This window comes from Patiria miniata, unplaced genomic scaffold (genome assembly GCF_015706575.1).
Source record: "Patiria miniata isolate m_02_andy unplaced genomic scaffold, ASM1570657v1 HiC_scaffold_25, whole genome shotgun sequence".
Taxonomy (NCBI): domain Eukaryota; kingdom Metazoa; phylum Echinodermata; class Asteroidea; order Valvatida; family Asterinidae; genus Patiria; species Patiria miniata.
Window position 1 is genome coordinate 11,006,419 of NW_024037064.1, and position 16,690 is coordinate 11,023,108.

The 16,690-nt window shown below is 41.6% G+C and overlaps 1 protein-coding gene across 2 annotated transcripts; it reads left to right on the forward strand.

Annotated features, from left to right (window-relative positions):
* Window positions 1-701: 701 nt before the first annotated feature.
* Window positions 702-14,110, forward strand: LOC119733353. 2 transcript variants are annotated; one of them, XM_038206937.1, is made up of 6 exons: window positions 702-835; window positions 4,777-4,957; window positions 7,119-7,154; window positions 8,413-8,463; window positions 9,217-9,448; window positions 11,795-14,110. In XM_038206937.1, the coding sequence occupies exons 5-6, from the start codon at window positions 9,340-9,342 to the stop codon at window positions 14,044-14,046; spliced, it is 2,361 nt and encodes a 786-aa protein (XP_038062865.1). In that variant the 5' UTR covers window positions 702-835; window positions 4,777-4,957; window positions 7,119-7,154; window positions 8,413-8,463; window positions 9,217-9,339; the 3' UTR covers window positions 14,047-14,110. The 2 variants fall into 2 exon arrangements, with proteins under 2 accessions (XP_038062865.1, XP_038062866.1); XM_038206938.1 differs by having other exon boundaries at window positions 702-821.
* Window positions 14,111-16,690: the final 2,580 nt, after the last annotated feature.

Here is a 16,690-nt window from a genome sequence, read left to right on the forward strand (position 1 = left end):
TTTGGCCATAAGCTCATTTTGGGATGACTCGCTCATAATTATGTGGTTGTGTTGTACCTGTATTGGATGTTGTTATTTCATTGATGTTTCATTTCTTCAGTACGCATTGAAGTGTTGGCAAATAAATATGGAAACATAGAAATTGAGTACTTCACAACTTTCCCCAAATGTCAGTTTGGACAGTGACTGCGGATTCGAAGGTCTGATTCGTGTTGACTCACTAAACGCTAATTGATGGAGAGAAGAAAAAAAACTGTCTCAATATTCTGTCTTGTTCGTCTATATCTTTCACGACCAGTCATCAGGCCAAAATTCAATTCAATGCATCATTTTTGGAGTGAGCGTGTCCACGAGGATCATGTCGTTTCTTTGCAAAATGAATGTTCTGTTTGGACTAGTGACTGCAGATTCGAAAGTAAAACACTGGGGTTTTTTTCACTTCAACGATTTGGCCGCAAACAGTTATTTCTTTGGATAATGTCCGAATAACGAGTTGTAATTTCTGTCATGAATGCTGACCGTGATTTGCATTCATTGTCACGCATGTTTTCCGAATAACATAGTACTAGTTACAGAAGTACTCGTTCAAATTCCTCCCCCACCGTTAGTTAAGAAGGGCGCCCTCAGAATGGATGATTTCTATGCCTAGCTAGACTAGAGAGGGCGCCTGTTATGTCGTAAATTATATTGATGGTCGTAAATCATGCAACTTTTAGAGAGAAAAGCCGCAATCGTCACAACAAAAGTTGAGGATGACTCCTAATAGTAATAGTTTTGCAAGAAAGGGTCCGTTACGTCTGTGAAACTTCCAGAGGCAGAAGGTATTCTAGGATTGGTAAGATAAAGTATCCAGACGCCACTTCAGTGGTTAAAATGTGTAGGCCCTAGCCCTGGTGGACTCCCTTTCCTCCCTACGTTACGGAGGGAGTCCTGGGTACACATGTGCTCGCAACCGAACGAAAACATTTCTGACCAATAATTTCAATATTTTTACCTTGTTGGAGAAGCTAATTTTTACGTCGTAGTATTCTATGTGTCCTTATCTGTTGGGTCGCTGGGTTCAGGAATTCCATATGCGATGCTGACTGACGTCAATCAGGAAAATAAACTCGCAAGCAACGTTAAACTTGTACGTGTTTTTAGTCTCTTTTCATCAGTTTCTAGCTCACCGCCGAGTCTATTCTAGTCGTACATCATGTACGTCTGTGCAGCGTGTAGTCTGGTTCCCTAGACCGGACAATTATTCTCGACGCTCATATCACGTCTGGTCTGGGGGACAGACTATGCGGCATGAATATGCAGTGCGCACGCGCGATTTGCTTAGTAACCACCCTCATAGGCACGCGCACTTACTTGAAGGTGCGGTCGCTAATCCAATGACCGAGCGTGTTTTCGCGCCAGTTACCAGAAACACGTTTCGGCTTTGGTCATTGGTTGAGCGTTTTCGCGACATCGGTTGACTGGAGTGACGTCACAGTTCCAACCAAAACTAAACAAATGAGGGCGCTAGCTTTCGTACGCACGTACATTGTACATGACGTACGACTCTGGAATAAACTGATGAAAAGAGACTACAAACACGCACAAGTTTAACGTTGCTTTGGAGTTTATTTTCCTGATTAACGTCAGTCAGCATCGCATATGGAATTCCTGAACCCATCGCCCAACAGATAAGGACACATAGAGTATGCAGGCGTGAAATAAGCTTCTATAACGAGGTAAAACATTACAAAACTCTGGTAAAAATGTTGGGTGGTTTCATGTAGAGAATTCTCGTCCTGGACGTTAGTCGTATTGCAATGAAGACTTCGTCCAAGCGTATTGCAATGAAGACTTCGTCCAACCTGGGCTAGTGTAGGCCCCTACTTTTCCGACTTCACTTCCGGTTCCAGTCTCCGGATCGTTTCGAATTAAACAAGACAACTCGTACGCGAACCAACTCGTACGTGAGTCAACTCGTACGCAGTTTGGTCAACTCGTACGCGAGACAACTCGTACGCCAGCCAACTCGTACGCAAGACAACTCGTACGCCAGCCAACTCGTACGCAAGACAACTCTTACGCAAGACAACTCATACGCCAACATGGCCAACCAACTCGTACGCGGTCCGAAAATAATTAGCAAATTAAAAAAAATTGAACGATGTTTACGATCGCCAACTTGAAGTTTGTTTACCCCAAAACACACTCCAAAGTTAACGATTTATCACTGTCCGATTGTATGACTGAATGACTGTGATTGTACTTTGTAGCCATATGTATTTTCAACAATTTTAAATTCCATAAATGCAACGATGTTCAAGTTCAAAAGTTTCAATGATAAATTGAAAAAAAAACATGATCCATTTTGCGACCGATGTGTAGTGCAATGCCGTGGCATGCACCCCCAACTACGCAGCTAGTAGTGTGGAGAATTTGTCAAGACATACAACGATTTGATAGCGCGGGCCACTATAGCAGTGTATTGTTGGAAATCTACAAGTGCAGCGGACATTATACGATTCAAATTCTCACTACGTGGCATTACCTATTCGTATGGCGTACGGTGTGAGCAAGGATCGGACTAGCCCCATAAATGTGGCCTATTTACTGGACTGCCTCCGTAAACATAGGCCACACATCCACATGTACAAAAATCGTGTCGACGGAGCCAAATTTTGATTTTCACATTTAGGCTTAGTTTGTAGGTTTTTTTTGCTTTAGAAGCATACTCACCCTCTTTATAGGCTAATCAGAAAGTGCTGCCTTTTTCAGATGTATATTTTTCGTGAAATTTCCAGATTCATTTTTACACGTTTGCGTATCAAAATTTCAACATGAAATTTCACAAAAATTAGACATCTGAAAAAGGTAGCACTTTCTGATTAGCCTGTAAAGAGGGTGAGTATGCTTCTAAAGCAAAAAAAACCCTACAAACTAAGCCTAAATGTGAAAATCAAAATTTGGCTCCGTCGACACGATTTTTGCACATGTGGATGTGTGGCCTATGTTTACGGAGGCAGTCCAGTAAATAGGCCACATTTATGGGGCTAGGATCGGACATACCGGAAAGTGTGCGAGAGGTCCAGGAAAACAAATCATAACTTTTTGTTATGAGCAAAACAAGCTGATTTAAAACTGAACTAATTGGGACCACTCAGTAACACAAAATAATCCCCTTAACTTAAGGAAAAAAGAATGTGCCGGACAACTGACCGACCCTAATTTCCAACATGCCCGAACCTAGGGTTTCAGTAAAATCCCTTGTGCTACGGCTGCTAGTCTGTACTCACGTGTACGAGTTGGCTCGCGTACGAGTTGGTCCGCGTACGAGTTAGCCCGCGTACGAGTTGTCTCGCGTACAAGTTGGTCCACGTACGAGTTGTCCTACGTACGATTTGTCCTGCGTATGAGTTGGTCGCATACGAATTGGCTCGCGTACGAGTTGACCTGTATTCGTTTCAAATAGGCTACCCTCTAGTGGCATTGGTGTAGTTGCGGACCCCGTTGCTATAATGGACCGATCCAGTAAGCCCCTCCCACTGCGCACGTGGCAAATTAACACGTGCTCCTCTCCAATGCCAAACTGCATTTTCCTGCCGCGCGCATCATACGCACGTGCACGCATGTCAGACTTTTGTGCACGCATGTCGGACATAAATCACGGCTGTGATTGGTCAGAATGTCATGGGGCGGTGCTTACTGGATCAGTCCATTAGGGAACGAAACTCTCTAAACTTTGTGACTCGCCCAGAATATGTTTCCTGGCGATCATGTTGTGTAGGGCTCCTGTTATTGTGTTATGTTTTAATCAAATAAGAGTAAAAACTGTTTGTTATTGCTCAGAAATCACCTTTACAATCAACAGCAGACTTTTCTCAATTCTAATGACACCCGTTTTGCAATTTTGAACAGATTCTTAGGGTAGAAATCACGATTTTCCTGCGCTGTTTGTGCCCTGCTGTTCAGCGCGCCGTGCATTCTCATGCCATCTTTATTTTCAGGTTTCATGTTGTCGCCACGCTGTCATCGTCATTTAACCCCCATTTTTCCCCCCAAAAATCAAAACCTTGCCCTCTATCTATGTATGAAAATGACATACCAGTTTATTGAGAATGTTTCCAACTTGTTTGGTCGGTCTTATAATTTTAACGTGGATTTTGTTCCCTTATATATTACTAAGAAACAGGCCCTACACTACGTGCGTGATAACAATTATTCAGAGAAGTAAAACAAATGAATTTTCCATTATGCAAAGAATTACCCATTTCAGGGTGGTTAAAGACACCATTCACTTCCTTGTATCCGTCTTTGGATAAGAAAGAGCAGTTCCTCAGAATGTTGGCCTACTTCTCACCAGTGGCGTCACCAGACTTTTCAGTCTGGGGGGGCACAGGGGGGGCACCAGCATTTGATGGGGGGGGGGGGGGGGCACTTAGGTGGATACGGATCGCCGTCCTGGGGGAGGGGTCTAAGGGGACGGGGTGCCCCCCCTCCCCTTTGGAAAATTTTCGCATACGGAGGATGGGCTAGATGCAAAATGGTGCCACATTTTATGCTAAATTCGATCTGAAGATATCTCCAGAAATTGCTATTTTTGAGGTAATGATTTTAACAACGCGCAGAATTTTGCAGAGGATAGGGGGGCACCAGCATTTGATGGGGGGGGGGGGCCCACTCGGGGGGGCACTAGGTTTTCCAGGGGGGGCACGTGCCCCCCCGGCCCCCCCTTGGCGACGCCACTGCTTCTCACATGTTGCTCACTTACAATTCCCACTTGTTACTTTTTTTTTGTAGTTTTAAAGGTTGTTGACAAGAACAGAAATGGCAGAGTTTGGCAGCATGAACACGACTACAAATACGCCGTCTGCAACTGGAAGTGGTGGACATGACTTGGATGCTGCGTACAAGATTGCTGGAATAGTTGGAGGCATTGGCGCCTTTCTGGTGGCTCTGTTGGCACTTTGTTTTGGAATATGTAAGTGGTTTTCCTATGATCACAGAATTGGGCGTTAGGGCCCCCCCCCCCCCAAATACTCGGTCTCTGGTCAGCGTGCGCATCGTTTTTAATCATGCGCGTCACCTTTTTTTTTTTCTTCTTCAAATTAACACGGAAGCTACAACAGCGCCCTCTATTGCTGCACCTCCTCATATTTTTTTACCAAGGAGCACCAAGGAATGGGGTATTTGCACCAAGGCAAATGATAAAGGGCACCAAGGCAAGTTATGGAGGACACCAATGTATAATGAGAACACAAAAAAGCAAAATAGTACCCACCTTTTCTGTATAATTCGAGCTTGAAAAAAAAAGCCACCAAAAAAATAATAATAATAAATGCGTCACCGCATCAATTCTGGAACTTCGGTCTGACCAGGGACTGGTTATTTGGGGGGGGGGGGGGGGGGCCCTTAAATTGCTTTTTATTTTGTTCACTTGCTTTTTACTCTCCTCCAAAGTTAATCCATGGCAAGTCTCTAATGATGGAGGGTAAGAAAGGCAATTGAAATCTCCAAAACCCTTTTGCCTTGAATCTAGAATATCAATATAATGTTAATCGTAGTGCTTGTATAGCGCTTTCCATCGTATCAACAATCTCAAAGCAATTTCACAATTATTACCATGTTAATCAGGCCATGAGACAATGCGGCAGCCGATATTGCTATCAGCGCTACATTGGTCTTGGACCCTCAAGAGTACCCATTTATACTCCTGGGTGGAGAAAGGCAATTGTAGTAAAGTGTCTTACCCAAGGACACAAACACCATATTCCTGGCAGGATTTGAACCCACGCATCATCGAGTGTTTGTTAGTCAAACACCGTAACCACAGGATCTTGGCGTTCTACACAAGTGTTACAAAAAATAGTATTGACACATGAATCACAGGACGTGAGCTCATGATTTCATGCGATTTAGTTCTCCCGTCTGCTGTACATTTACGTATATTTGTGATTTCATAGTAAATCAGATGTCATGTTCCTTAACAACCATGAAAATAGGCCAGTTCGGTAATTCCAAAATAGTCCAGTGCACAGCAAGATTTAACAGTTTTTTCCCGGAATAACCGCGGCAGATAAATGCACACAAGGCTATGGGGGATGTGGTAACCAAATTAGCATTCCGTACCTTTTTTTTCGTTCAATCGAAAAGAGATGTAACTTTTGTTCGCACAAAAGTTTTGATACACAAGGCACCTAAAAACTCTTCGCTGTCCAAAAGTTTATTGCAAAATGTTATACATGTACTTCAGAATACGATGATATCTATAATTTTGCCGGTGCCATGCTATGTTTTTGCACGAACACACGACACAATTTTTTTTTCCCGAAAGAATAATCGGTAAGTCTTGACAGGTGTACATGTGCAGTTGGAAGGCCGATCTCACTTATTATAGCATTTAAAATGGTAATCTGGCAAAACGGTCACTTGGATTATTAGAGAGTTTAGAAGTTCACCGACAGTGTTTGCCTTGGAGCGGAGGTCAGACAAGTCGACCGTTGAGACAACTCGACTCGGGACAAGTCGACCGTTGAGACAACTCGACCGTATGTGCGATAAATGGAAAGACAAGTCAACCGTTGAGACAAGTCGCCTCGTAAGTTTGGGGCCTAGTTTTGGGATAGTACCGGGGAGTTTGACGGCGGCTGATCGCAGCCGATATAACGCAGCGTGATTGTCTGTGCACATTGTTTGTTTTTGCTGGGCCCCCGTCAACTTGTCCGTACCATGCACGGTGGCATCGTTTTTGCTGGGCCTGTGCGCCCACTTGTCGCGCCGGTCGACTTGCCCGCGTGCCAGGCCGGGCCCGGTCCTCGCGGGCGGGGGGGCACCGGCCCGATGCGACGGCCACCGGATCGGAGCGCCCTCTGTGTGAGTATACCCACAGATTTATGCAACTTTTTTCCGCTCCACGTGTATACATTTCCATAAAGTCGAGCTGTCTCGACGGTCGACTTGTCCCGAGTCGAGTTGTCTCAACGGTTGACTTGTCTAAACGGTCAAGTTGTCTCAACGGTCGATTCTTCATTCACTATCATGGCAATACTGAGACAGTACAGCCTTTGTATCGCTCAGCAGCTTGCAACTTCCCATCCACAATCCTTCAAAAGTAAACAATTTTGTGTGTGTTGTTATTGCAGATCAGTACATTGAGAAACGCCGCAGTCAACATGAAGGTATATAAAGGGGATATTTGTTAAAAATTATAATAGCAGATTGAAATAGTAAAGAAAAGTACATGTGAAATTGATATTAGGAATAAAACGATTTTCAAATTGTAGTCACTTTTCCTTGTTATAGCCGAGCAAGACTTTTATTTTTGGCACACAAAAAATACTTTGTAAAGGCGTGGCTCTAGATCTAATGTGTGAAATGCGATGAAATCTCAATCAGTCAAATCTCAGTCAAATCTCAAGGGAATAGGTTCAAAATTTGACTTACACACATGACTTCAGCATAGTTTTGAGTTACGCAGGGTTGTTCAGTACAATGTACAATGTAAGAGCCACATATGTAAAAACTTACCGGGTTTTTTTCGATTTTGATTTTTTTCAATACTTTGCTTTAAAACAATGTACTTTACCATTTTGACATGTTTCTGTAAGCAAAACATCATTAATTTTCAAGTAACATTAATGTTGCAAGGGGTCGAAATCTTGATAAAAGCATTTTGCGTTTTCATGTTTTCACGAAGAGCCACATACATTTTGGCCCTTTGAACGCATACAAAACCCATTGCACGGACATACGTAAAAGGAGGTCAAATGAGATTTGCGTTTTCACGAAGAGCAACATATCTTTGTTAGATTTTCAGCTGCGTGCGCGTACTCACGCGCGCCTATGGAAATACACGTCGAACAGAAAGGGCCAATGTGTCGGAAACCTGAATTTTCGTTTTCATGAAGAACCACATGTCTTTACTAATTAATTTTCACCAATTAACTGCTGCATTAAGTCTTATTACTGGGTTCATGTAAAAATTCAGCTCACACAGAATAGTGTGATGGTTTCCTTGCTGCACAAAGTTGATGCAAAGTGGTATTTTTTGCAGTTTTAAAATATGAGAAACTTCTTTTGTGATTATCTCGAAAATGCTTTTTCTTCAAAATCCACATATGTGGCTCTTCGTGAAAACGGTGACGGTTTGACTTAACAGTTGTTTTGAGTTAACAGAGTTTGACTTACCGAAATTTCACTGTAAAGGAGAAAATAAACCAACATTGCTTAAAATGACATACATGTAGCTGGCATATTCGGTAATGACAACAATTATGATCATGAAACTATACTACAGACATGTTGGACCTACTCTTTCAGCAAATCCATTCAGATAATTTATACTGGATTAAACGTTATTACAGAATCTCCAATTAAGATGAGAACTTATGCCTTGGTATGCAGTTAAATTTTTCTTTCTCTAAAATGTGCATCCAGAAAACGGTCAACACTCATCACGTGGGGAAAACATAGAACTGATCCAGACAGGTAAGCTTTTCTCAGTGTTTAACGTAAAGGATTACTTTCATCATCTACGAAACAATGATATTTGAAGAACACAGTTCTGGTAACAGTTTCTGCATCGTGTCATCGTTACTGTTTCCGCATCATGACAAAACTTCTTCGCCGGACACCGTCTGGTGGTGGTCTACGTTTCTGCCAAGTTTAAAGTTGAACAGACTTGTGAAAGTGCTAAAGTGTATTGAAAGAAGAAAAGTGAATGCTATCTGGGGAGTTGGAAAAAGAACACAAGAATCTCAACGAAAACAAGAGCTATTTTGGCTGATTAGTCCGCATTTTACTCGCAATTGATTTATACACACCTTTGAACGGGTAAAACAAAAGCTAGACTGGTTCCCTGATCTGACATGTACATTCCACAACATCTCTAAATTGCTCCATTTCATCTTACTTGGGGTCAGGGAACCAGACTACAGAAACATGATTGTTTTTTCTTGGTTTTTCCAGCATACATGTACAAACACAAAACTTCAAACAAGTCAGTGTAACAGTATTTCCTATGAAATAACCCCAAAATCCCAAGATCCATCCATTTCTGAAAATTACAGCAAAAGCAAATGTTGTATATTTTCTTTAATTGAGAAATTATTATGCTACCGGTAGCTATGGTTTAACAGCCCCCTACACATGTATCTCAACAATAACTGGCACAATGCTTTCATCATTGACTTTTAATCTGGTATAAAGAGCTTTTCACAGAAATTTTCTCGATTGTCGCAGGTATCAGTGACTCCGTTCTACACAAGATCTCTGAGATGCTTGGCTCCGATTCGCGGAAGCTTGCTACACATCTGGGTGTAAGCGCTGCAAAGATCTCCCACAAGAAAAAAACAGATCTTCAAGATGCTGGACAAATGGAGGCGCCAACAATCCACTGGCACGGATCAGAGTAAAGTGTTATGCACAGCTCTGATTGAGATCGGTAGAATGGACATTATCGAAGGATTGATAGGTAGGTATTAAAATAAACTAAATCAATTGTTATTTTCATGACATTAGGAGCATGAGCGATTGACGAAGCAAAACAACTATTTTTCTGACTGTTAATATATTTAGGTGTGCTTAACGTACTGAATTACTTTTGTTGTGCTTAATTTACAATGGTATACCAACAATCACATGAAATACTTCTGTTAACATAAGTTACTGTCTGTTTAAGGCTCGCAACTCCTTTATTATTGACCAAATGTCGGTCCGAAGTAAGTTTGAACGGAAAAAAAACACAATCGCGTTAAAATCAATTAAATTACCATACTCGGAAAGATACGCGTATTAACTCATTTCTTAAGCAACTGATTTAGTTTTTACTTGAGAATCAAGTTTTTTGTGGGTGGCTGTGGTCCAGTGATTACAGTGTTCGTCTCGTGTGTCGTGCACGGGTTCAAATCCTGATGGGGAACATGGTCCGTGTGCCCTTGAGCAAGGCACTTTACCATTATTGCTTCGTCCTTTGGATGGGACGTAAAGCCATAGGTCCCGTGTGTTGCAAAATGCACGTTAAAGAACCCAGTAACACTTATCGCTAAGAGAAGGGGTTTGCCCTGGTGTTTCTTGCAGTGGCTGCGATATGTGCCGCAGCACCTTGTAAACCCTTATAAAGGTGCTACATAATGGGTCTCATGTTTCTCATAAACTTCATTTACCTTCTTACACAATAAACATAATTTCCTGCTCCTTGAGTACATAATTGTTGGCAGATACGTGTGCTATATAAGTCTCCAGTATTGTTATTAGCACAAATGTACCATTAGGGAGACACTTACCGTAATTTCTGGACAATAGGCAGACACTGTCATTAGAGAGACATTTTCATGTCTCCCTAATTCCACAGCCCCCTTAAGAGGCAAAATTTTACTGTCTCAATCAGGTATATTTGTTGCTCGTGGTCTAATTAGTAAAAATACCGAAATTCGTGGAAAAAGGAAAGGGAATATTGGGTTAGGGCACATTTAAGTTTGAACAATTTGTGCACAAGTCTATGGGAATGTCTCCCAAATGACCCATTCCCGGTAATTATTATTATTATTACCCCATGATCTGATGAATATGTCTATGAATGCGCATTTGGAAATAAATAAGTGTTAGGTTCTATGGGTGTTGGGTAAATAAAAGTCACACCCTCATAAGAAGCCAATTCTTCTAACAATAACGGAATACAAATGGCCTCCAAAAAACATGCAATTGTCGAAAGTTTGATTCGACGTCAAGTTTATGGCGTGATCAAATTTCCACGTTGATTTCATCACAGATATGTTTGTTTGAAAAGCGTAAGGGACTGGCTATTCGTGGGTAATCATTAACCTCATACACCTCATGGTTTATATGGGGTCTTGGGTACATCAAATAAAAAAAAATGGACGTGTAAATTTGAATACTAGGTAAAATTTCTAAGTGTACATTTTCCCCTGCTTAACGGGAAAGAAAAACAACTTCAAGACTTATGTTGATGAAGGCAAAAAGAACAAAAACAAAACCTGAATGCACTTAACAATAATAGGTAATGCGAGGACTTGGAAATGTAGAGCAGCAGATTGTTCGGCTTTGTTGAATTGTAGCTCGAAAGAATAATTTGTCACCGACACCACGAAGTAACACTCTACCATGTTAAACCATATTTTTTTCGATTTTCAGTTTTTTTTTATTTTTAAACATTATTCATCAAGGCCTACCATTGCATGAAGTTTGAAAGCTTCAAGAGCTTTACTTTAAGAATTACGATAAGTATCCATGGCAACTTTTGTGCAAAAGTGACAATTTTCGTTTTCACGAAGTAAAACTCAAGTTCCATTTACCATTGCAATGCATGGCGCGCACTCTGCTCATAAGTGAGCAAAAACGTTTTCAAGAAGTAACACTCTTCTTGTAATAAGTTGTATGAGCACGCGTGCGCTGACCTGAAGTTGCGCTTTCCTCGTGTTGTATACATTGAAGAGTGTTACTTCGTGAAAACGAAAATTTACAGTTTCGCAGCTTTTTCGGTTTCACAAACTAACACTCATCTTTTTTCTCTTATTTCTTGTTTACTTACATGTAATACACAAACGGGTGAAAAACAACAGATTTAATAAATTCAATTCATCAAGTGTCCACAACGAGAAACCCAACTGAAAATACTCTGGCGTTTTGACGCAAAGTGTTGTTTTAGAAGGCGTTCAACTTTAGTTGCCGTTTTCTCCGATTGCTAGTTTTTACTGGTATGTAGATGGGTGTTACTTTGTGGTGTTGGTGACGAATTGTAATGAATCAGTTTCAAGTGTTTCTAGTAAGTTACCCATTATGATTGTATGATTTCTTTTAGAAATCACCGGACTCCAGGGGCCGTATACCTTTACGTATTTGCAGCAGCAAATTATCGATAGCTACAAGGAAACTGCAACGACCATTCCTGCACACCCTACGCTGCAGTCACGTAATGTGGGTATTAATGAATTCTTTATTCCTCTGAATCTCAGAAAGAACATTCCAGGCAAAACAAAATCAGAGAGGTTTGTGACTTTGATAGAAGGAGAAAGATTGTTAGATATCACAGAAACTTTTAGGCTGAATTCCTTGGACGATTTGTTCAATCCAGAAGTAGTTAAGGAAATCAAGATTCTTCTTTCCGGCGGGGCTGGGACGGGTAAATCAACCCTGTTAGTAAAAGTTGCAAACTCCTGCATCACACTTGGTTCAAAATCCCTTCTTAGTAGATTCGATCTTGTGCTTTGGATAAAGCTTAGGCAAATGCAGCAGTCTAGCTGTGTGTTGGATGCCATATTTGACCAGATTCTTGCTCAAGACACCAAACTGACAAAACACATAGTGAAAGGGTTCATTGATAATCATGAATCAGGCATTGCTTTGCTGTTAGATGGATTAGATGAAATTCCGTCTCATGTTTTGGAATCTGAGGAGGGCGTGTACAGGGTTCAGGATATCTTACACAACAGAGTCCTTACAAAAAGTTTTGTCTTGGTCACTACACGACCACACATGAAACAGTACATACTTAGGGGTCACCCGAAGTACGCCGAGGTTGAGACATTTGGTTTCACCCCGCAAGACAGAGATCAGTACATTAGATTAAACCTTCCTGATGACTTGGGCGCTACATTGATTTCATATCTGGAAGCCAGTACAAATCTGTCGGAGATATCAACAGTTCCAATCATTTCCCAGATGCTGTGCCTTGTTTGGAAGAATCAAAAGTCATTGCCTGAGAGAATTACGGAGCTGTTTGCGAAGTTTGCGGAGGTTCTTTTCATCCGCCGCAGTGAAGATATGGGTGATCAGCACATGATGACCATCATGATGCTCATCATTGATGGCTTGGGGCGTGTTGCATTGCAAGGGTTACTAGACTCAAGAGGGGAAAGACTCATGTTTGATGAAACTGAATTTCAGAATTGTCAGTCTTGCTTAACTGAGGGTTGTCGTGTGGGTTTTGTTCAACGTGAAACATTCACGATTGGTCTGGATGTGAAGGTGTTGGTCACTTTCCTTCACAAGTCCATTCAAGAATACTTCGCAGCATGTCATCTGGTGAAACTACTACTAGATGATGCAAAGATTTTCCAACATCAGTTGGAGCGGATTGGAGAACACAATGTTCTTGCGATGGAATACCTGCTGAGATTTTGTTGTGGTAAATCAGTGCAGGCTGCTGGTCTCATTCTGGATCACATACGAGAGATGCAAGGTGACAAGAGCAAACCACAGAGACTGGCTCAGTTGTTCTTGTTTGAGTCTGGTTCTGCAGAGTTGGCTACCAAACTTGTCAGACCAACTTGGGTGAAGTGCAAGAGTAACGAAGACCTGAAATCACTGAGCTACTACTTACAGCATGTCACTCCGCCACTGGAAGGTACAGATTTTTACATGACTGTAAGAAAGCAGGAGCTTGCCCTTTTAAGGGGAATTTTTCTGAGTGACAGCATGGAGTCAGCTAAGCTGGTAAATGTTAACTACCACTTGTCTGAGCAGGAGGAGGAGGAGCTTAGTCTCCTTCAGGAAACACTTGGTGTGGTGGATGAACAGCACAGTGCTCGATTACACATTATAGTTTTCATTGGGCTGAAGTCATGGTTTGACGTGGGGCGTGTATCACACAGCTTTTTCCAAATACAGAAACAAATAGGTTGGCTTGGTTTGGCTATGCCCGCACGATCACCGGAGGATGTCAATCTATTGAAGGCACTGCAAGGATGCAGGTTGAGTTATCTCTCACTGTATTACACCAACTTGCATGCACGGGTGAGAGATGTCATGAGCCACATCTCGTCATCCCTTATAATCTTTTTCCTCAAGGGATGCAGGTTGGTCGATGATGACGTGAAGGACCTGATGAGCATTCTTCCTGCTGGGCATGGTTTAAAAGGGCTTACCCTTGATGACAATGCATTCAGTTTGGATGCAGTAAGGGCTCTCAGCCATCATCTCCGAGGTCTCCCTGAGATAAGTCACTTGTCACTTCGTAGCATTGGCCTTGATCCAGAGCTCATCAGACAAGTCGTCAGTGAAAACCTCCCTCGCCTGCAGCAAACAGAAGAGGGAGAATTCAAAGCCTATTAATCTCCCACCAAATCATAATTATCACCCTGTTCCCTATGACCCTGTTCCCTATTTGGACACTTTTATGTTAATGATCGTCGGGTTTGAACAGCGCCCCCTATTGGAAGTACATGTATGGTACCAGCCCCCCCCCCCCCCCCCAACCCACCCCAACCCCAACCTACGGCGAATGAGGGCTAAGACGTTGATCACTCACATAACGTACTTGAGTTCCAACATGCCGATGACAATGCCATAGTGGCCTTAACAGAGAAAGACAAAAAGCAGCCATGATGCCTTCAGCCACGCCTATATTGTGCTAGGCCTCACACTTAATACTCGGAAGACACAGGTTCTATTACAACCATCACCTGACAACGCACATGAGCGACAGAAGCCAGAGACCTGACAGACCTAACCCCCCTGCAAAAATTTCTGGATCCACCCCTGCCCCTGGACCATGGCGGTCTAGCTCATTAGGCAGCCGCTAAGCGACAATTGAGAAAGGAAAGGGAACGTGAAAGTCAACTTCATGGTCCAACCCTCCTGTTGATTTTGGAGCCATCCAGTGGACAGAGTCACCTTAGGCATCCTCCACCTCAACTTTGATAACTTTGTTTTTCTATGTAGGACTTCTTTCTTGACCTTGAGGGATCGTCTATAAAATATATACCAAATCATAACAATCAACGCAAGCAGCTGTTTTAATTCATTCTCACGCTCCACTTAACAACTGTTATCCAAAGCACATGGTGTCTCATCCACACTTCCCATCAGTATTTTGGGTGACCTCTTGCCAATATCAGTTCTTTCAGTGCACCAATGGATTATAACACTAGAATCCACCTCCCGTTCCATTTCTGTTAAGAAAATATCTTGAATCACATTATCTTAGGTGAAAATTGTGTGAGATGTCTTCAACTTTTGTGACATAGGCCTCCTCCTACCCTGTTATCCGATCAATGTAGTAATATGGTATTCAAACAAATTAATGTGGCCACACGCAAAAATGGCTGCACAACTCCCTTCCATAGACCAGTGCTGTGCAAAATTTAGTACATTGTACAGTTGTACTTGTATTCAGTAAAATACCCCGAACCCCGGGTATTATAGAAGCACTACACAAATGTAAAGCCTAAAAAAAAAAAAATGGGTTTTGCCAGGAGAGCATTTGTCTCAGCTTTGTACAAATTAGAAAAATCCTGACAGTTTCACGTGCCCTTACAGACGTTTCTTTTGGGCATTTGTGCTTCATTTATTGTCAAATCAGTTGTGTAAATTAATATAAATCATTTATTGAAATGGCAAACATGATTCCAATTTGCTAACTTTTGTATAAACCTTTAACCTTGACTGTTCATGTAATATGTCTTTAAAGTGGTCCAGCTGTGTGAGGATAGTATAACGTGGATTTCGTTTACTATCAACTATAGGCTGATGTCCGATATGAGAGTTACTACATGTAAACTAGTGTTTATTCTGTATAAAAAGATCCTACACTGTCAGAAATCTGTGCATTACAGAAATGCAAGGGCCCATGTCGCAGAGACGGCATATCAATTGCTGAAGTGAACTCTCATCATTTAACATTACATGTATAACAATGCTGTGAAGTGATAGGGATTACATGCATATGCATGTCAATTTCTTAGGCACAACCAACACACTCAATATATTTCTTGGTGACCTACTTAAAGGCAATGGACTCAGCATAATACCTAGGCGTTCTACTGGAGCAACTCGACATTGCACAGACGTGTCAATGTCGTTAACTATAGAGCATATATGTTCCTTGCTCTATGCTCTAATCATGGAGAAATATCCATGCTCTAATCCACTGTTTGGCCACAGTACATGTATGTATTGCACAGATTTTTGTCCTACGTACAGCACATTTTCCCCCAAAATTCCTGTACTTTTCCAGCATGATTCTAAATTTATCATTTTTTCGAGAGTCGGCCCTCGCAAGGCCCATGCACAGTACCATTATGTCAGCAACCCTAGTATCTGAGGTATTTCCATGATTTTTCCCCCAGTATTAAAAAGGAAAAAACTCTCAGCTTTCAGGTTTTTGGAAAAAGACTAATTTTTCAAGGTTGCATAGAAAACTTGGAAGTGCTTTCAAACCATAGAGCTATATTAAATGTTCCAAACCAAACAAAATTCGTACAACTCCTGCAGCTAGCAGGTGCTACAACTCCACACAGCTGGTGGGTGACGCGCGAAGCATGGCATCCCTTTAGTTCTGTAAAACAATTCATGTGTATATTGTGTATAATTATATATCATGTATAATAATATTCCTGTGTAATAATATGTTATGTAATATAATAACATGTGGACATATATTATGTGCCTACATGAATAATGTTGCTTTGGCAAATGACGCATTTTTGTCAGAGGACAGTCATGTTTGCTCATTCAGGACCAACCATTGCAATTGTTGAATACACAAAAATGTTTGTGTGTTTTCTGATCATGTTGAAATGCAAGTCAGGCTTGTTTCAATCTTGTAAGCCTCTTCAAACTATTGATTGACACTAGATCTGTTTGTTCCAAGTATGATATATTTTCTGTACAAAAACTGACGTGCAATGTAATAGTTTTGATATATGCCCAGGGGTATAACAGTCGTTTATATATCATGCCCAAAAATCAACCACTC